Source organism: Lagenorhynchus albirostris, chromosome 4, assembly GCF_949774975.1.
Source record: "Lagenorhynchus albirostris chromosome 4, mLagAlb1.1, whole genome shotgun sequence".
Classification (NCBI taxonomy): domain Eukaryota; kingdom Metazoa; phylum Chordata; class Mammalia; order Artiodactyla; family Delphinidae; genus Lagenorhynchus; species Lagenorhynchus albirostris.
The window spans coordinates 128596247-128617949 of NC_083098.1; the positions used below are offsets into that span (position 1 = coordinate 128596247).

Consider the following 21703-nt stretch of genomic DNA (forward strand, 5'->3'; position numbering starts at 1 on the left):
AAATGGAAGAGACATAAAGGAAGAAATATTTGATTAGCATAATAGTTCATGCTTCTCTGAGCACTCTGAAGGCTGAAGGCAAATGTTTTAAGTGGTGAGTGGCTGGAAGAAAAGAAATTAAAGTCTCCCAAAAGCACTCAGTTCAAACCTAAATCATGACTCGGCCATTTAGAAATGCTCTCAACCAATGTAGTTATTAATCTGTTATTAATCAGATACATGATGGTACTGGAAAGTCTCTAAAATACAATCAATCTTAATTTTAAACTTTGTTTCCCTTTCTTTCAAATGTTTTACATGATTCATCTCGAAAGGTCTTCCACTCTCAAATATTCTGAGTTATTTTTTCCTTTGGGGCATGGCCATTCCTTCTCCTAATAAGATATTTTTCCTCTGCAACAAATAAAGTTAACTCTGAGAGACAGCAGTGATATTTTAAAATATGCCCTTCTCCCCTCCATTTCCAGCTATTCGACAGGCATAAAGCCACAGCAAAGGGGAAAACCAGGATCTACAAGAGTCTACAGGCACTTTTCACCGTCTCACAACCAGCTGCCATTGAAGGAAAGGAGGTATTACTCTAAGGCATTTAAACATTTCATCGTTATTTGAAAGGAGACAAAGTTTAAAAGTTTGACACTTCTAAAGATACAAAAGAGATACATATCTACTTCAATCAGTTGCTCAAATACAAAACCCTGAAGGAATTTTTTATTCCTTCCTCTACTCCAACACCTATATATAATCAACCATCAAATCCATTTATATTTCTCCTCTCTCTGATTTGCCTCATACCTCCCACCAGCCTAGGCTGAGCCATAACTGCCCAGCTTACCTCTCCCAACACAGCTACCTAATCAGCCTCTTAATTCAAACCTTCTTCCTGACCTCAATTGTCCCTTTAATACTCTACTATCCATTCAGGAGCTTACAGTGCTTTTGAACCAAGTCCAAACTTCTAATCCAGTCATACAAAACCATCTGTAACAGAGCCTAACTGCACTTATGCAGTTTATCTCCACAATGGACATGCACATTCCCTCCACTACAGTCACATTCTCTTTGTTCCCTCAGTATACTTTTCTCAAACTGGTCTCCATGCCATGGCAGACAGTGGGTGGACCTTGACCAAAAATGCCTTCTTCACCCACTCGAAACCTATCTAGTCTTGAAACCCTGGCTCAGTGTCTGACTGCACTGTGAAGAAGCCTCTGCTGACATCCAAAGCCAAAATGACCTCTCTTCTCTGAATGAATTCTTTCATTAAACATGTTCGATGTTTGAACTTTACTATCCTGTAACTCTTGCAGTTTTTTCTAAGTCATGTCACCCCTAAATAGATTGCAAACTCCTTGAGGACAGGAGCTTTGTATGTGCATCTCCTGCATCATTCATGACAGCCAGTACGCTGCTGGACACATAGCTAGTGCACAATAGCACGGCTGACTGGATGGACCACACACAGTTACTATACCTCTTGTGGCACCCCATCTGTCACCCGGCAGCACAAAGGCTCATTCATCAATGTCAACAGCCCCAGAAGGAGATATGTGAATATTATATCAGGTAAAAACTCAAGCGTGATCACCTGCAGCTAAGATACATGTATCACCTCTGCCTTAGTGGTTGGGTCCTATCCAACTACAAAAAGAGGAGCAGAAATCTACAAGAAAGATTCCAGCGCTTCAAAAGCTAATTGTTGGGCTTCCCTGGTGGCGCAGTGGTTGAGAGTCCGCCTGCTGATGCAGGGGACGCGGGTTCGTGCCCCGGTCCGGAAAGATTCCACATGCCGTGGAGCAGGCTGGGCCTGTGAGCCATGGCCGCTGGGCCTGCACGTCGGGAGCCTGTGCTCCGCAACGGGAGAGGCCACAACAGTGAGAGGCCCGCGTACCGCAAAAAAAAAAAAAAAAAAGGTAATTGTTTAGTGGCCATAAATTTCACACCATTCTAACTTGCTGGGTTACAGGGTCATTTCTAAGATTAACCAACTAATGCCAAGATAGGGACCCATTTTCCTAGTTGCAGGCACTAGGCTTGGAGGTCTGTTGACTGAGCTGACAATCTGGACAGTCTGATCCTCCTAAGTCATGCGGAGGGCAGAGTCTTTTACAGAAAATCTGATGATAAAAGAACTCCCTACTTTTACTTTTTATTACATTTTCTTGGTTCCATTAACAGGATATGCTTCAGATTGAAATATAGGTTTTTTTCCACACAAAAAAAATTTTAAAATGCAAAAGAAAAGACACCAAAAAGAAAGTCAAAATGCAGAGTAGTCAAGCACTCCCCTTAGCTAGAATGACATACATTTACTCAGACATTATCGACTCTGATTTGGACAAGGTTTCTTTTCCTTTTTAGTAATTCTTAACTTCTACCAACATAAAACTGAAATTTTTAAGGAAGAAAAACCACTTACATCTTAAATGTAATGTGAAAGAGACAACCTGTATATCCCAACACTGACTGTAAATCCTATATGAAAATAAGTCCCATCCTCAACAGAAGTTTCTTACAAATACTAAAGTAGTTATAGGTATAGAAAAAGGCAGTCTCTTCCCTACTGAAAGAGAAACTAGCTTGAATGGTTGCTTATTTGTTTACTCATTCCTTCACTCATCCAGAAATCACGTATGGCCTGCCCTCCTATAACTCCAAAGAACTCCATTCCCTTTAGAGAAATGACAAAGTGACAGCGGAAGTGAAGGGAGATGTAATTCGAAACAGTTACCTTCTTCATAAACTTGCTTTATGGCTCTCAGTTCTTCAGGTGTCCTTGAAGCAATAATTTCTGTCAGGACTTTTTCATTTGTCCCAGCTCCCTGTTTGGAGATTTATTTTTAATAGAAAAAAACATGTTAATAAGATTAAAAAGAAAGTGATGTTCCCAGAACAGATGTTACCCCAACTGCATAAATATATATATATTATCCAACATAACGTTCACTTTCTATATGAGTTCTATTAGTTATAGAAATACGAAATTTCAAATTAGTTTTCTTTCCAAAGACAATTTTATCCTTTTTTGCCTAATGAAAAAAATGTTTATTGTATGAATGTGTCTACATATATGACATATAACAGATTACATAAATTTGTAATTTTATCAGTTTAATTCTAAATAGTTTTAAAGGGAAACATTTTAATGAAACAGGAAATAATAAAAAGGCTGAAATAGTAAAAATGAAAACTTCACATAAATTTACATGGAAGAACACTGATACTTAAACAATATGTACCTCAAAACATAAACAACCCTGCCCTCAAATTAAGTTCTCTATGGATCACAGGGAAATTCTGCAACACAGGTAAAAATAAATATAGCATGGCTTGGTTATTAGGAATCAGTTATTGGATCAGCATAAAGGAATTGGGACTTGCTTTCTGGATTTTTAAAGAATAATTGTAGTTGGTTTTCCTTTTTCTGATTATAAGTCATATCTACACTACTAAATTAGAAGATACAAGCAATGACATAGCTGAACTTAATTTTAAAAGATAGCATATTTAAGCCTTAATTTCCTTATATTTCTGTTGCTTTACCAAAAAATCAAACACTGAAAGAACTAGGTTTATGCTCGGGCAGAATTTTAGCCACTGCTAATATTTCAGAAGGCTGCAAAAATGCCCATTTCCAATAACCTAAGATTTTATTTATTCCAAAGAATCATTGTAGGAAAATGAAGAAGCACAGAAAGGTTCCTAACTTGACAAACCCTCTCCTCCCTCCACCTGAGCTACATCATCTCCTTGTTGTTAATTTCAGTTTGTCCATTCAAAACCTAACTACTAGTGACTGAGTTATTCCCTGTCCCATAAGTCTAAACAAATGATTCAATGTAATCACATTTATACAACATTGCAAACACCAGGCAAGGGAATATACATCTAGTTACTTGCTACAATGAAATTATATCAAGTTTACCAGCTGCTTCATTTTAGTATTTAGAAGTACAGGAAAGAAGGAAAGGGTATTAGAAAATCTTTCTTATCTCAAAATTCTCTCCAAAGCTTCATCTTTTATGCTAAAACGATTAACAATATTATTGTTCCCTAATCAGGCAACTTTCTAAACTAAAAGATAAAATACCTAATCTGTAACATTTTAAAAACATATCTCAGGGCTTCCCTGGTGGCGCAGTGGTTGAGAGTCTGCCTGCCGATGCAGGGGACTCGGGTTCATGCCCAGGTCCAGGAAGATTCCACATGCCACAGAGCGGCTGGGCCCGTGAGCCATGGCCGCTGAGCCTGCACGTCCGGAGCCTGTGCTCCGCAACGGGAGAGGCCACAACTGTGAGAGGCCCGCGTACCGCCAAAAAAAAAACAAAAAAAAAACACAAACAAAAAAAACATATCTCAAAATTAGAAAACAAGCATGAAAATAAAGTACAAAAGGCTGTAAAATACACTAAAATTTTAAAAACCCACTACTACTGAGTTAACTATACAAAAAGACTAAATGACACACTTGTCATTTCCTCTCTCCTTTTCTTATTGCCTCCTACGCAGTTTTGTCCTTCAAGAAACCCTCAGTGAAATAATTCAATTTGTTTTAATATAAAAATACCATAACCTGCTGTATAAAAAAAGTTAAATAAAATTAAAAAAAGAAATAGTTGTTAAAACAGCTAATTGTCATGTTAATGACTATAATAGACTGATGTGATGATTTATATGTTCCAAAAAAATGAAAAATAAATAAAATAAAAATAAATAAATAAAAATACCATAAGTAATTACCAACACAAAATAATATTATACACATGACAGAAATATTCCTCGCACTCATCCTTTCACCTTAAGAGCATGCTTCAGTTCATAGGCATCGTAAAGCCGAGAGGGTTTCATCAGAGCCACAATTAATTTTTCAAATTTTCCAGTCAGTTCTGATTTCAGGTCATCCAGAAGGTCCTAACTCACAGAAAATATAAATTGGTTAACCATGCAGAAATTTTAAGGAGGTTCTTCTTAAATATGAACGATAGCCCTTTGCTCTAATGAATTCTTTACATTGCTATCTCCAAGTAGAAGACACATGAGCTAAACAACACCCTGTGCCTTTTAATAATGTACTTTTGACATCTGACCTTAAGCTAAAGCAAAGCCACTCATGTGTCAAGGTACTTGTTTTTAAGATGTTTTTCTTAATCTCAGAGTTTTAAAAAAATGAATGCTTTTTATAAAAAATATTTATCTTAAAATATTTTAAAATAAGCCTAAAATATTTTAAAAATACTCTTCCGAGAAACATGTCTATCTCAAAAAAATAATTTCCCCAAAATATCATAATGCATTTTTACAAAGGACAAAATTTGGCCTATCGTACCTAAACAAAACAATGTTTTCTTTTCTCTCCATATCTAGTAATATTCTAATACATACATATTAGATTATGTTCATTACTATGCCCCTGACTACTGCAGGACAGCTGCTATTATGGGGAACTTGCATAATTATAAAGATAAAAGCAGTATTTCTCATCCATTTCAGTTTCAGCACACAGGCAACTAGAATTTGTGTTTAAAATACATGCTTTTTTTTTTTCTTTGCATTTGTTTCTCGAAATAATGCACAAAAAATTTCAGAATAAAACTACATTTAAGTTTTTCATGTCTGTACTAATTCATTTAGTGACAAATTTAATTTTCACTTTGAATTGTTAATCAAATAAGAACATTTAAATCAATGAATTAAAAACTCATTTATTAAAATATCACTCCAAAAGGAATCAAGTGTGACTGTGTCAGAGCAAAACATATTGCAATACAGGTTTACACCTGGAAAATAATACAACAATCCTGAGTGGGAAACACAGAAGGAAAGAAGGGCAGTTATCCCCATTGGGATCTTTCAGCACCTATACAGTGTCAAGTGAGGAAAAACAATCATATGAGGATAAGTTGAGTGAGCATTTTAACCAACAGCTGATAACTAAGAAACAAACTAGAAAAAAGGAGGAATAGGAAAGTCAGAATCATAAGATTAATGATATTTACAAAAGAATATTAGTAGATTTCCAACTAGTCTTAAAAGAGAAAGCTGCTCTCACATTCCACCTTGGGATGAAGTACAGTCTTACCCGGCCAAATAGAGTTTTAAAAGCCATAGCGATCTCCTGGCGCTGAGCATTACTGCGGGATGTCAGCAGAGTCAGGATGCTCTCCTCATCGGTGCCTGCAATTATGTTCCAACCATTACATCCAGGCTCCCACATGCCCACTCTCTCAATAACCTTTGTAACCAGCTCCCCAGTCACTTTAATTCCTTGCCTCATAAAATATAGTTTATTAAATAATTTATTAAACTATAAAATTTACAATATCAAAATGTTATTGTTTCCAACAATACGTACTACCCCTACACATTGTGAAGGAGATGCAAAAATTCTCCTGACTTTTTAAAAACTGAGTGCACCTAGCTTTTCCTGCAACAAATAATTACTCAAATAACAGCTCTTCACAAGGCATGATGTGTTGGGTGTTCCAGGGGGTTGAGAAAGGAGAAAAGATATAGACCCTGGTTTCAAGTTATGAACAATTTAGGGTAAAAAATACAAATTTTTTTTTTGTGAGGTAAGGCAGAATGTGACAAGGGCCTCAGGAGAGGTCCAGGTGTTAAATGGGGTTCAGAGGAGGTTCTCGTAGCTGAAAGGCAGCGGAAGACAGTTCTGGGAAAAGCTTCATGGAGAAGGTGACACCCACCTAAAACAGTCTTGAAGGATGAAAAGATTTTGACAGGCAGTGATGTAAGGAAGAAAGACAGGCTTTTAGAATCCAGGAAAAGCTCAACAGTAGGAAAATACAGAGCTTTCCTGAGTAGCAGATCACCTGGCATGGATGGATTAGAGGACACATCAGGCAGTAATGTGCGCTGAGACCGACAAGGTGGGCTGGAATACCAGGGAAGGCCTTACAAGGCCAGAAAGCCTGCACCTGATCCTGCTACAACAGGAAATCTCACAAGATGTTCAGAATGGAGAGTGATGGGGTCAGAGCCAAGTTTGAGGAAGATGAATCCCTTCACATGGACACTGGTACAGAAGGAGCCCGAGGACAGGAGGATTAATTATATGTGGAAGTCCTCAAGAAGAGAGAGGTTTTTAAACTGCAAAAAAGGAAAGCTGAGAAAGTGAAGACAGTGGGATGTAAGAAACTGATAGAACTGGATATCTGATTGGACACTGAGAGCAAAAGCCTGCACAGCTGATCACCCTCAGGAATGTCTGTTTGTCTACTCAGTCAGCTACCATATGGGTAAAGCTGAAAAGCTAAAAAAGCAAAGAGGCTGAATCTAACTCCTGTTTGGTTCTAGAGGCTAAACACCAGGGGTGGTCAGTCATTTTTTTTGTTCCTTTAATGTTTCTCTCTATATATGTTCAGCTCAAAATATTCTAAAGTTAATCTTACTGTAAAACAATGACTTTTTTGTTCAGAAAAACAAATGTCACATTTTTTTTTAGAACAAAAAGAAGGCTGAATTTACCCAGGCCTTTCATGGCCTTCCGAAGAGTTTCTGCATCGGCCCGCTCATCAAATCCAGGGAAGTCAGTCACAGTGCCTCTGAGCGCCTGACACAGGAAAAACAGCAATATTATTCACAGCATGACTACTACAATAAACATAAACAGTAAGCTGCTTGCTCTGTTTCATGTTCAGACTTTACATAAACTTATCATTTGATAAGATATATCAATATAACCCCATTTGAAATGGGAAACAGACCATTACAATGTGGATTAGCAGTGCACCAATTCAGTGCACGAGCTCTCCTGGCCCACCCGCGATACCATTAGCAGGAAGGCTGGCTTCCAAGGCCCTCTTCCTTCAGGCATCGCCCCAGTGATCAAGCTCCACCAGCACCTCCTGGTTCACGGAGGGCACTTCCTTGCAGGCTTCATTCCCGTTAAGCCTCTCGCCACTTTGATCTGGGAGCATGCTGAGCCTGTATTAAAATTTGAGGCCTTTTGTGGCACATATATACAATGGAATATTACTCAGCCATAAAAAGAAACAAAATTGAGTTATCTGTAGTGAGGTGGATGGACCTAGAGTCTGTCATACAGAGTGAAGTAAGTCAGAAAGAGAAAAATAAATACGGTATGCTAACACATATATATGGAATCTTAAAAAAAAAAAAAAGTGGTCATGAAGAACCAAGGGGCAAGATGGGAATAAAGACACAGACCTACTAGAGAATGGACTTCAGGATACAGAGAGGGGGAAGGGTAAGCTGGGACGAAGTGAGAGAGTGACATGGACATATATACACTACCAAACGTAAAATAGATAGCTAGTGGGAAGCAGCCGCATAGCACAGGGAGATCAGCTCGGTGCTTTGTGACCACCTACAGGGGTGGGATAGGGAGGGTGGGAGGGAGGGAGACGCAAGAGGGAGGGGATATGGGGATATATGTATGTGTATAGCTGATTCACTTTGTTATAAAGCAGAAACTAACACACCATTGTAGAGCAATTATGCGCCAATAAAGATGTTAAAAAAAAAAAACAACTTGAGGCCTTACCCTAGGCACTGAACTCTAAGCAATGCTCTTAATAAATCTAGTCCTGTTTCCTTATACTTATTTAGGGATTTTAAGATAACCTGGCAAAACCTGAAAAGATTTTCAGTAGTTCATGTGCCAGAAGAATACAAATTTCTGAATTTAGAACTTTTCAAGATATATTAGAAGATACTGTTTGCAAGAGTTCTTATTTTATGTTATCATATATAGTACTTTTAATCATCCAAATATTTTAATACCTCCAAAAACTGTTTGTAATATCAATAGATCTTTAGAATCAGAAAGCTTTATTAATACGGAGCCATAAATTTTTATCTTATGATAAAGGGAGGCTCCCAGGATTTATTTTTACCAATAAATGTTCCTGAAGTACCTCACAACTCCTGTCAAGGTTCCATCCAAAACTGAGAAATAAACAGCTATAAGGGTTGGGGGCTGAGAAGACTTGTCTGGTTTACGATCGCTTCTGTTTTATTATGAATGCATGGAAGCACGATCACCTACAAGGAAAAAAATTTCTCTTCCACCTTAACATCCAACTGCTGCATTTGCCTACAGTATCTTAACACCAACCACATTAAAAAAAAAAAAAAAAAAAGACAACAGAGAGACATATCCATGGGGAAGAACTTGCATGGGACAAAGCACCAGAGGTCAGCTCTGAGACCTCTCTTCAGTGGCACTGCATTCCGCCTCCTGAAAAAGTAGCACTCAGGGCTCCAGGAGACAGACTCTCTCCTTGACCAAACTTCAGACAGGCTCCTCAGAGCACACTTTTTGACTAGGACTGGTCTCTAGCCTGCCAAGCCCAGTTGTAGCACGAATCCTGCTAAAGTCAGTTTACAGAGAATCCCGCAAACCTTAATATCTGTTCAAGTTCCTCATCCTCCATCTTTGATGTATAAATCCATGGGCTGCCTTAAGCAAGAATCCTATTAGGCCAGTTCAGCAAGAATCCCTCTACCCTTAATGTCTCCTCTTAGTAACTTTCCATCCACTGACCCCCTTCATCCTGCTCACTGGTTGTAAGTTCCCAGCTGCCTTTGCTATACTTGGACTTGAACCCAATCTCTTCTCTTCCACTGCAATAGGCATGACCTTTACTGCAGTTTTGAAAGTCTTTGAAAGTCTTCTTTACCATTTAACAAGTACGAGAATAATTTTTTCTTTAACAATAGTCTCCTCTTGTTCAAGGAAAGAAGAAAGACTCTTCTTTCCTCTGAACAGAGTCAGCCTTGAGAGAACCTACAGGAAAACCTTAGTGTTGTAATTATGTGGCCAAAAGCATACAATCCAAGAAAAGAGGTGTTTTTTCCCAGTTTCATCTCCCAGCCCCAGAGTGTTGACTGGTAGCAGCTTTCATCCCCTCAAGCCACCACCCCCCCCCCCACGCACAGCCAAACAAAAGATTGTGGCCAAGTAGGAAAAGGAGGGGCAGGGAAGCCTCACTTATCTCGTGGGGAGGTCATGAAACTAAGCCAGAGCTCTTCATTCTACTAAGTGGGAAAATGCGATACTGTGATTTATAATAGGAAACATATATATTTGGTCTTTGTCCCCATTTCCTGCACAGACCTCCTAAAACCCTTGGAATTCCCAGATGATAAGAGTGATAGATTTCATAATGATAAGAGCTTGATATTCATAGCAAACCCCCTTCAATCACACCTGACTTTGTTAATGAGGTGACTTTTGGGAAGCATCTAAGGATGGGGGTTTGGGGGCTGCTTGCCTGGGGAAACAACCATGTGATTAGAGGGTTGGAACTTTCAGTCCCACACCCACAACCCCACCTCAGGGAAGAGAGAGGGGCTGGAGATCGAGTTCAATCACCAATGGCCAATGATTTAATCAATCATGCCTATGTAATGAAGCCGCCATAAGATCCAAAAGGACACGGTTTGGAGAGCTTCCAGGCTGGTGAACACATGGCGTTGTAGGGACAGTGGCTCACTCGGAGTGGGCCCCGAAGCTCCCTGCCCCTTCCCACACACCTTGCCCTACGCATCTCTTCCATCTGGCTGATCCTGAGTTGTGTCCTTTTATAATAAACCAGTGATCTAGTAAGTAAAATGTTTCTCTGAGTTCTGTGAGCCAATGATGGGGTCACTGGAAACTCCTATCTATAGCCAGTCAGTCAGAATCAGAGGCGACAATCTGGCCTTGCAACTGGCGTCTGAAATGGGGGTGGGAGTATGAAGAGGGGTGGTCTTGCAGAACTGAGCCCTCAACCTGTGGGCTGAGCTGATGCTACCTGCAGCAGACAATGGCAGAACTGAGTTGAAGAGCAAGACACCCATCTGGTACAGGAGAACTGCTTGTTGGTGTGTGGAAACCACACCCCACATTAGAAGTGGGTTCAGAACCCTTTGAGAAATCCACCCAAAGCCAGGCTAGTCTCCATTTCCACCCTATCTAAAAAGCACAGATGCAATAAGGGCCAATAAACTCCCTGCCATTTGTTCTATAGCTTGACCATATGAAAGTGAATGGTTGAATACCAGCAGCTTCAAATGGCTCAACATAATTAAAAGGAGCAATAGGTTGGGAGAGAAACTGGTAAGATTTGAGGAGATGGCCCTTCAAAATCGGTATGGGTTAGGAAAGTTATTTCTCTCAAGGCAAACTGCAGTTCCTTTCTGTTTAGTAAGACCACTTCAGATTGATGAGGAAGACACCATCAGTATCATCATAAACATGAACAAATACCATGGGTTCTCTCACTGTGAGAACTTGAATGACTTAGCTCACCTGTCTGCTTATCTATTCACTCAACAGCCATTTTCTGAATGCCTTCCACTGCCAAGTATTGTACTAATCACTAGGAAAAAGTCAAGATCTCTTCAGTCAGGAGAAAATGATAGGCATGTAAGTAATCAAGCGCAGTAGAGTATATACACACAGAGGTTTCCTCAGGGTAATATGAGCACATAAAGGAGGGACTGAGACAGGAGGAGTGGAAAGAAAAGAAATCAGAGAAACTTCCCCAAAATGTCTTGAAAGTTGCCTGTAATTTTGCCAGGCTGGCTCAGCAAAGTAGAAAAGGGCAGGCAGCGATTTCAGTACGGATTAAAAACATGGAAGAAGGAAACAATGTGGTGCTTTGGACAAAGGGTTAAGTATTTCAACAGACTAGAGCAAGCGGTAAGATTGGATAGAAAAACAAGGGGAAGGTCACAGTGGGGAGCGAGGACAGCTGGGAGCCAGGCTGGGAAGAGCAGCCTTCACCCGGCTGGCACAGGAAGCCCTTGGAGGGCGTTTAAGCAAGCAGGCAAGGAACAAGGTAGGCTCTGCACAGTAATATCACTAGGGCAGCAGTGGAGACACAAGGACAGAACTGTGCACGTGCGGAGACAGAAAGACTGTTTTAAAAACTACTAAACATAAGAAGGATAAAAAGGACCTGATCTAAGTCAGGAGCAGTGGAAATGGAAAGGAAAAGGCAGACAGGAACAGGGCCAAGGCAGAAGGAAACCACTGAGGATGATTCATTTTTTGGATAAGGAACAGGGTGGCTGGTTTTGCACTTCTCCACATACTGAAAGAGAAGCAGGCTTGTCAGTTACTGGGGCACATAAGTGAGAACTAGAGCTGTGGGAGGAGGCTTCACGAAAGGCAATATTAATGGAATGGAAAGAAGAGCTGGAGGAGGGAAGGTCACCTACAATCGGAATGGCAGCTAATATCAGCTAAGGGCGGCAATGAGCTCAGAGCTTCACATGGACCACCTCAGTGAAACCCCATTTTCCAGATAAAGAAACACACTGGCTTAGAAAGGTTTGGCGAATCACCCAGGTGACCCAAGCAAGTAGCAGAGCCGGCACCTGAACACAGGCCATGGGACTGTGGGCTCTTAACTGTGGGCTCTACACAGCCTCCCAAAGGCAAAAAGAAAATCCAAAGAAGGTGATGGAATGGAAGACAAAGGAGAAAAATATTCCAAGGAAAGGAAGAACAGGCAGTGCCCGAACCATAGGGCAATCAAGTAAGCGGGAAGATGGAAAAGGGTCCACTGGATTTGGCAACTAGGAGGTCTTTGGGCGGCGGTAAAAAGCCTGATTGGAGGACACTGAAGAGTGAACTGAGAGGCAGGGCATCTCTGTGAACTCCCATTTTACAAACAGGCTTTTTTTTTTTTAATACGTAAAAAAAAACACACACTTTAAAAATACTTTTTCCAGTTTATAGGCTCTGAAGAAGTTTCTAGTAGATAGAGAAACAGCGAAAAGGTTAAGAACAGAGGAGACAGGAGGAATTTGCCTTAAAGAGAAGAGACATCTGACCCCTGAGCCTGAAGGAAATGAGGTGAACAATGGAAAGAAGAGAAGTATCCTTGAGTCTCAGTTACTGTGAAGAAGGCATAACTGCTGATTGTATTTTTGAGAGCTTTCTAAAGATTGGGAAACATTCTTGCTACATTTCCATTTGATCAGTCATTGTGAAAGCTAGCAAAGCCATGTAGCGCTAGTAAGGGAGCAGATGTGAATCGCAGGACATGACTCACACAGAGAGAACCCTTGTTTGGACATCCTGTCCAAGCTCCATCCCCACCCACTCAAAACCATCTACACTGGGCAAATGGGACTCTACATGACTCACAGAGAGGGCTTCCCCTGCTTCCCATCTTTGCCACTGGCCTCAAGGTGTTCAACAAGTACACCTTCCCCAGATGAATTCCAACCGTAAGTAGCTACTGTTCCCTTCACCCAGCCTCAGTTCACCCTCATTTACCTCAATCCTCTGCCACCTGAGCCGTACCAAGGGAATTATTATATATGCTCAGACAGTACGTGGCCAAAACATATAATTCGGTCTGTTAACTCTCAACTTCAAAATTATCCATTCTTTTGGCTCTATAATTTTGTTGGCTTTTTTCACTTGTTTGCTTTAAATGAAAAAGTTCTTTGCCTGCAAAGACTAGTTATGCCAAAATAAAACGAATCAAATTAAACCAAAACACAAGTGAAGAGCTGCTTTTCTAGACACAGAATTTAAATGCACAGGAAAATAATACAGAAATAACACTTCAAATTTAAAGATGAGAAAACATCACCTGGTCTGGAACATTTTAAGAGGAGAATTAAACCCTCTTTAAATTTGTCATCCAGTTCAATAAAATCAACACCTAAACAGCTCCCACCATTCCACATACTACTAACTAAGAGCCAGAAATCATTAAGCAAAACACTACAGCTGAGCAGCTGTACAATGGTTTGTTTTTAATATTAACATGTAAAGCGTTTATTATTGTTAATTTTTTTACATCTTTATTGGAGTATAATTGCTTCACAATGGTGTGTTAGTTTCTGCTTTATAACAAAGTGAATCAGTTATACATATACATATATCCCCATATCTCCTCCCTCTTGCGTCTCCCTCCCTCCCACCCTCCCTATCCCACCCCTGTAGGTGGTCACAAAGCACCGAGCTGATCTCCCTGTGCTATGCGGCTGCTTCCCACTAGCTATCTATTTTATGTTTGGTAGTGTATGTATGTCCATGCCACTCTCTCACTTTGTCCCAGCTTACCCTTCCCCCTCCCCATATCCTCAAGTCCATTCTCTAGTAGGTCTGTGGCTTTATTCCCGTCTTACCCCTAGGTACTTCATGACATTTTTTTTTCTTAGATTCCATATATATGTGTTAGCATACGGTATTTGTCTTTCTCTTTCTGACTTACTTCACTCTGTATGACAGACTCTAGGTCCATCCACCTCACTACAAATAACTCAATTTCGTTTCTTTTTATGGCTGAGTAACATTCCATTGTATATATGTGCCACATCTTCTTTATCCATTCATCTGATGATGGACACTTAGGTTGCTTCCATCTCCTGGCTATTGTAAATTGAGCTGCAATGAACATTGTAGTACATGACTCTTTTTGAATTATGGTTTTCTCAGGGTATATGCCCAGTAGTGGGATTGCTGGGTCATATGGTAGTACTATTTGTAATTTTTTAAGGAACCTCCATACTGTTCTCCATAGTGGCTGTACCAATTCACATTCCCACCAGCAGCGCAAGAGGGTTCGCTTTTCTCCACACCCTCTCCAGCATTTATTGTTTCTAGATTTTTTGATGATGGCCATTGTACAATGGTTTTTACCTACGGTTCTTCTGAGGCTCAGGTTTCGCAAAAAGTCTTTCCCCCCCTCCCCCAAGAAAGGGCTGGGTGGGGAGGCCAAGGGCAGAGTTCTGCCTTCCTTCTCCAGGCAGAGCAGTTCAGGTCTTATCTGACGGACACAATACAGAACAGGCCCATTAATATTTCCTTTGATGATGGGTCCCACTGATCAGCAAAGAAAAAAAAATTGAAAATCACTGTACTAGGAAAGAAATGAGATGAGCAAGAAAGGAGGAAAAAGCCAGGGAAACACGATTGTGATTTGAGATGCAAAGTAAATTAAATATCAGAAGAAACTAGAACCTCCAAGAGGACCGAGGGGCACAAACACATACCATGAGGCGTCAGAAATAAGATCTCAAGTCCTAATCTTCACTGTTGCTCAATCCCATCAAAAGAGGTGAAAATTATAGTTCAAAGCCTCAAATTCAAACTGGTCTATAACTTTTGCTAACTTTCACATAACTTCCTTTCCCTTTCATCCTCCTTATTTTTGCTTCTTCCCATTTTGTCTCATCATCCAACTACCTCTGACCTCTCAAAGTCAGATGTAAGGAAAAAAAGCATCACTATAAAATAGTTTACATTATGTGCACAGTGGTAGAAAAGTTTTTAGTAACTTAATAAAGGTTTTGTCAACATTATTTAGATTTTTGTTGTGTTTCTTTAATGCTCCTATGGCTACCTCCCTGCTAGTATAAGAATGCCTTCCCTTGGCAAATACTAATAAAGTGGAAAGTTTAACTGTCCGTGAATAATGGTGATACCTTTGAGTCAGTAAAGCGGGCAAATGTATTAACCTCCAAAGACAGGGCTATTTTACCTAGTTGTTGAATTGGCCATTTTGCACATAGCACGTGAAAAGCTATTTCACTAACCAATTCATTCACATCGATGCTTCAGAAAACAATCAAGTTTACAGATTTCCCATATTAGAGAAGAGTGTGCATCGATTCACAACTTTACTTCCTTTTGCATCTAAATGAGAGACAGAAATCTAATGAACTTGGCTGGTCCTAGACAAAGGGAAGAAATAAGTTAGCTTCAAATCTTTAGTTGTAGGAAGAGATAGATAATACATAATCAAATGGATGACCTATAGAGATGAAAATAGATTTAAAGACCACATACACTCTGCTGTGTACTAGATAGCACCACCTAAATGTTTTATAAAGAACTCAAATTCAACAAATCTACTAACTCTGCTTTTCTCCCACCTCCAACCTGCATTCCTTTCTCAAACCACTCCATCAAGGAAGCCGCTCATCTTTACCTTAACCTGGCCCTTCACCAACTCCCACTCACTCATGCATCCAATTTGCCCACTCTCTCCTACAGTCCCCTCCTATCTAAAGTCCCAGCTACTGCCTAGTTTAAGCCCTTAAGATTCACCGGGATTACAGCAACAGATGCCCAAGTAAGTAGTCTGCCAATGTCCCGCTTCCCTCTCCCCTCTTCAACTCCCACACCACCATCCCGCCTCTGCAGCCCCCAGAAGCACAGTATCACATTGGCCCCGGGGCTATCTTTGTTACACACAAATCTGACCATGGCATGCCCCAACTAATGACTCTCTGGTAGCTCTCCATTACCTACAAAATGGCTCATATTCTTTAGCTCCGGCTCCCCTTTCCGAGGCAGGGCTCCATCTCCCCAACTGCCTGCAGCTTCACGCCAGCAAGACCAGACTGCCTGCAGCTCCTGGCCCCGCCAAACTCCTTTACACCCCCGAGCGTGTAGTTTTGCTCCTGTTGCCTCTACATATCATGCCTTTCCTCCTTTGTCCCATATGACTAACGTCGGCTAAGTTACCTCAATTTCCTCTTCTGTGAAACTGAAATAGTAATGTTTATTTCCAAAACTGTATTATGAGCACTAAATAATGCATAAAAAGGACTTGGCAATGCACCTGTTGTATCAATAAATCTTAGCTCCATTTCCCTTTTTATTTCCCATGTCTAATAATACCTGACACATAGTAGGAACTCAAAAGCTTCAAACATTCATGAATGTATGCATGAATGACAAAGTAAAGAGAACAGTTAGGAACTGGAGTCCAAAGAAAATGATACTAACCGGAATATGTATTCCTTTCAATTAATCAATTGCTTACAGATGTACATATTATACAAACCAATAAACTGAAAGATGGGTCCATATAACACAAAGAAAAGGTCTTAGGAGCACTAATTTGGTAAACAAACAACAAACAAAATCAACTGATATATTTGTGAAGTTTTAGAATCGTATACAGGTTGTATGAATAAAATTTATTTCAGAACTGGACCTCAGACTAACTTGCCAACTGTGTCCAAGGGGCACTAGCTCAAGATAAGAGAATTAAGGTTTACTAAACACCAATGAATTGCTCAGTGGCTTGCAAAGCAGCCAAGCAGCTTGTGATGTAGTTCTTTCTCAGCAACCAAAATGAAGACCATAGTCAAGGAATGAGGAACTGAGAAAGACTAACCCAAAGCAGCACAGGCCATGGGTAAACAGGTAACCTGATCTAAGAACCCCCAAGGGAATCACTACAGAGAGATTTGGCCTGAAAGTGAATGGCATGAAAAGATGCACTCAACCTCCAGTCAACTCCTCTGGAATGAACCTCATCTCAAATTTCCATATTTATATTGATCCTGCTTGCTCAGGGCCCTTGTAAATTATCATAGTGCAATGATTTCAAGCCAACCAAAACAATTTCTATTCAAATTTTGTACAGTTTAAATATGTATCAGGCTGATAGCTATGATGTTCATGAAGTTTCTAGTCAAAAATTATGTACCCTGCTTTTGCTTCATGACATTCCTGATGCCCTGAATACATTAAATCTTTGTAAACAACACTCTAAATTAAACGAGGTTCAGACTGCCCAAAATGTAATTTTTTTTTTAATTTTTTTAAGGGAATTCCTTTATTTTTATTGTTTATTTATTTATTTTTGGCTGTGTTGGGTCTTCGTTTCTGTGCAAGGGCTTTCTCTAGTTGCGGCAAGCGGAGGCCACTCTTCATCGCGGTGCGCGGGCCTCTCACTGTCGCGGCCTCTCCCGTTGCGGAGCACAGGCTCCCGACGCGCAGGCTCAGCAGCCATGGCTTACGGGCCCAGCCGCTCTACGGCATGTGGGATCTTCCCGGACCAGGGCTACGAACTCGTGTCCCCTGCATCTGTAGGCGGACTCCCAACCACTGCGCCACCAGAGAAGCCCCAAAATGTAATTTTTTAAAGTTTCATTATCCTAAAGAAAATTAAAGACATAAAAGCCTTAAATTGAATTAAAATGTATTAAATGGATCATTTGTCTATGAAATATAGCCAACTCTTGATTTTTTCAAACCAAAGAACACAGAACTACACAATGTACTTTCAAATACTTAAATAAATTAGAATATCTATGAAATAATTTGGCTGTAGCCAAATACTTATATTTAAAAAAAAAAAACAAACCTGTGTAAGCAAGTAAAGCTATAGGAGAGAAATAGGTCAGAAGCCTATTTAAGAAATCCAACCCAAAATACTGTAAGTCAGATTAAAGAAATGACCCTAAAACCTAATGAAAAATTCACACTTACATAAACAGAAGTTGATTGTTGAGAGAAAAAAGATGAAGGGATTCAAAAATATTTACTATATATAGATAACTCAGGCAATTTTAACAGCTCTTTGGCTATTCCTTAGTAAATATATTCAACTAGCTTGTACCCAAATTTAACATAGTAGATTTTGTTACTGATCCAATAATCATAATTTATTACTCATTTAGCCTTTTATGCTAAAATAACATGGATGCTGTGGTTTCAAACCAGATAAATATAAAACCATTCAAATGAATAGTTTCAAACCTGTAAAAAAAAGTACTGTCCAGGGACTGTTTACATGCAGGTATATCTGTAATTTATATTCTTGTATGTCATGGAGAAGATAGAGTTAACCAGGGTGCTCTCTTTGAGAAAAACTGGGAAGCCTCAGGTTAGACTATTTCTCTCCAAATAACCGTTAACTGGTTGAATCCCACATATTTCAATACTAATGGATAAGAATTAGGACCAGAAGAAGGGCAGAGCTCAAGTAGTGGTACCCAACAAATGCCTCCAACTCTGAATGTATTTACCTAACATGATAAGTCACTTTTTATGTTGTTCCCAATATTTGCCCAGTATTGCCAGGCAGGTTAAGAATCTGCCTGCCAATGCAGAGGACACAGTTCGATCCCTGGTCCGGGAAGATCCCACATGCCGCAGAGCAACTAAGTCCGTGCGCCACAACTACTGAGCCTGTGCTCTAGAGCCCGCAAGCCACAACTACTGAGCCCACATGCCACAACTACTGAAGCCCGCATGCCTAGAGCCCACGCACCGCAATGAAGAGTAGCCCCAGCTCGCTGCAACCAAAGAAAGTGCAGTGCACAGCAACGAAGACCCAACGCAGCCAAAAAATAAATTTAAAAAAATTTTAAAAAAGAGCAGCATTGACATGAAGTACATTCATTACAATATAATGTATAATTTACTTATAAATATATTAATATAAATATTCATAAGAGTGTAAAATATACCTAATAATATTTGTTTACATAAAAAAAGAAACTCCAATGTATCTGTCAAAGATCAATCAAATTTGTAATAAGACAGTCGTGCCCGTGATCTACATATGCGATAATTGATTCCTGGATATCTGCAAACTGTTATCTGCAGGGTGGTCCCAATGTTAAGTAAGAAGAGAAAACCACTGGTATGGAAGATGTAGCTCATAAACATGAAGAATCACTGTTGCGGCAGGCTATATTTTCACTTTTCATTAAATAAAAGACATTAATATTTAACAACATATTTTAAATTGCCAGAATGTGCACCTCTAAGAGTCAGCCATGATGCCATTACTCTACAGATGGCCAGAGAGTGGAAGCCCATACCGCACGTCAACAAAAGGTACTACCATGGAAACTGTTTGAAACCCAACACTGAAGTACTTCAGCTTACACTGGGGTCCAAAGGAAATTTTAGACAGTAAAAGTGCAATTCCATAATGTAGGCATTCTGCACACCATCAAATGTAAGTATAAAGCCAACAAAACTTCACCTTAATATTAAATATTTAACAAAATGTTTTACTTCCATGGTTTCCAAGGATAACTAATAACAAAGCTAGTGTAAAATTCAACACTATCTTTCTTAATAGTACTTGTAACCTTTATGATAACTAAAAACTGTGGCTTGGATAGAAAACAGTCCTGGTTATATTGTAATAGCGGTCATGTACAAAATTCTATAATACAAGCCACCATTCTCCCAGGTTTTGTATATATAAGGGCTTTTACACTATTTTCATCCTTTGAAATTATCAATGTCCACATTTGGGGAAATGTGTTCACTTATGCTATCTTGGGTAGAGTCTACATAATTAAAGGAACTGATTGAAAAACTTCAGAAATCACTGGGTAAATTTACAAAAGAGAAACAGCCAAAAGAGCTAGGATAAAGAGAATTATTCTTTAATGCTTGCGAAATCATCATTTACATCACCACACCAGCATATCAAGATTGGAAAAATAATGCTCAGCAAAGTTAATTCCATATAAAAGTATCCTTTTATATGTTGAAGAATCTAAACCGAAGTTTCCACTTGAAGTAATATGAGACCTGGTTTTTTGTAACACTTCTTAAGTGCAAAAGAGGAAGTAAGAATGGAAGTACTGTATAAATTTAATAAAATTACCAACTCCTCTTAATCCTCCCATCTTGTCTTGGAAAGGATCATGAAACCTTATTCAATTTTGATAAGTCAATCTGATTTTTTTTAAGTGAACTATACATGAAAGAGGGCATTGTTTGAGTTGAACCACTTGTTTAAAAAAAGTTTCTGGACTCTGACAAGCCAGTTAGATCGATGAGATCTTGTAAAATTAGTTTCGGGGTGGAGCTGTCGTAAGCACCGATATTTTATTCACAAAAGATTGTACAACACGGTCAATTTTTAAAGAGTGCTATATAAATTAAATGATTGTCTCTTCCCTACATTTTTGATAAATGTTAAGAACAGCAAAGAAAGCCGTTATTAGGTAATCAAATTCTGAAACAGTCCCAAGGCAGATTCAATTCATAACTCGTTCCGCGAGTTCGTTACTTAGGAAAAGCAGCTCTTCGGTTTAATCTTTTTGCTTGGGGGGGAAAAAAAATCTGTGCCAACGACGAAATGTTCCTTTTAGTTAAACTGGGTTGAGCGACTGGAAAAAGCTCCACTACAACTCTACTGGAAAAAGCCAACGCCCACTCATAGTATTCAAATACAGGAAACTTGGCGAAATAAATAAATAAAGCTAAGAAAAGAAAAAAAGAAATGCGTTCGCTTCACATGACCACAAGGAGTTGTACTTGCTCTGGTTCTAATTTCAGCCACTCTCTGGATTTTTAGGAAGGCTCCCTTTTACACATTCACTCACGAAGAGGGAGCGCCCCCCAAATCCGGCCACGTCACCGGCGGCTGCGCTGCAGCGCCAGGTGGGAGCAGGTTCGGGCGGGCGCTCCCTAGGAAGGGGAACAAAGGGGAAACAGAAAGTGTAAGAAATTCCCGAAGACAGATTCAGTTTACTCCTAAACTCTTCTGGCTTTCCAACAAATTCTAGAACTCCTGAACAGTTTACAAAGTTCGTAAATCCGAGCGCTGCGCGGGGGCGCACGGTCTTACCTGTGCCATGGCGACTGCCCAGGTCAGGAGAAGGTGACTGATGCAGGACTGCAAGAGAAGAGAGAGATGGCGGGTTCAGCGAGCGGGACTTCGCCGCCGCGGCGTCCAGACAGCCCCCCGGGCGCCGCCGCAGACCCGCCCTCTCCGCAGCTCCTGGGACAGCCCTCCGCCGAGCGTCCGCTCCACCCCGGCGCCCCCGCTGCCCCCGGCGGGCTAGGCGCGCTCTCACTCACCCAGACCTGAACCTCCGGGAGAGCGGCGGCGCAGAGGGCTGGCAGAGACGCGGGCAGAGAACGCTCCAGGCAGCTGCTTTCTGGGGATTCCAGGCAACGGAAGCGGCATCGGCCCCGCCCCGCCCCCGCCGGCCCATCCCT

At 40.3% G+C, this 21703-nt stretch overlaps 1 protein-coding gene across 1 annotated transcript in view; it reads right to left on the reverse strand.

Annotated features, from left to right (window-relative positions):
* Positions 1-21671, reverse strand: part of ANXA5 (annexin A5) — a 31743-nt gene extending 10072 nt beyond the window's left edge. Inside the window, exons 1-6 of the mRNA XM_060148660.1 lie at positions 21563-21671; positions 21330-21377; positions 7483-7567; positions 6080-6174; positions 4798-4911; positions 2732-2822 (exon numbers count right to left, since the gene is read on the reverse strand). Of these exons, the coding sequence (XP_060004643.1) occupies positions 2732-2822; positions 4798-4911; positions 6080-6174; positions 7483-7567; positions 21330-21338 (394 nt within the window). The 5' untranslated portion in view covers positions 21339-21377; positions 21563-21671. The remainder of the gene's footprint in view (positions 1-2731; positions 2823-4797; positions 4912-6079; positions 6175-7482; positions 7568-21329; positions 21378-21562) is intronic.
* Positions 21672-21703: the final 32 nt, after the last annotated feature.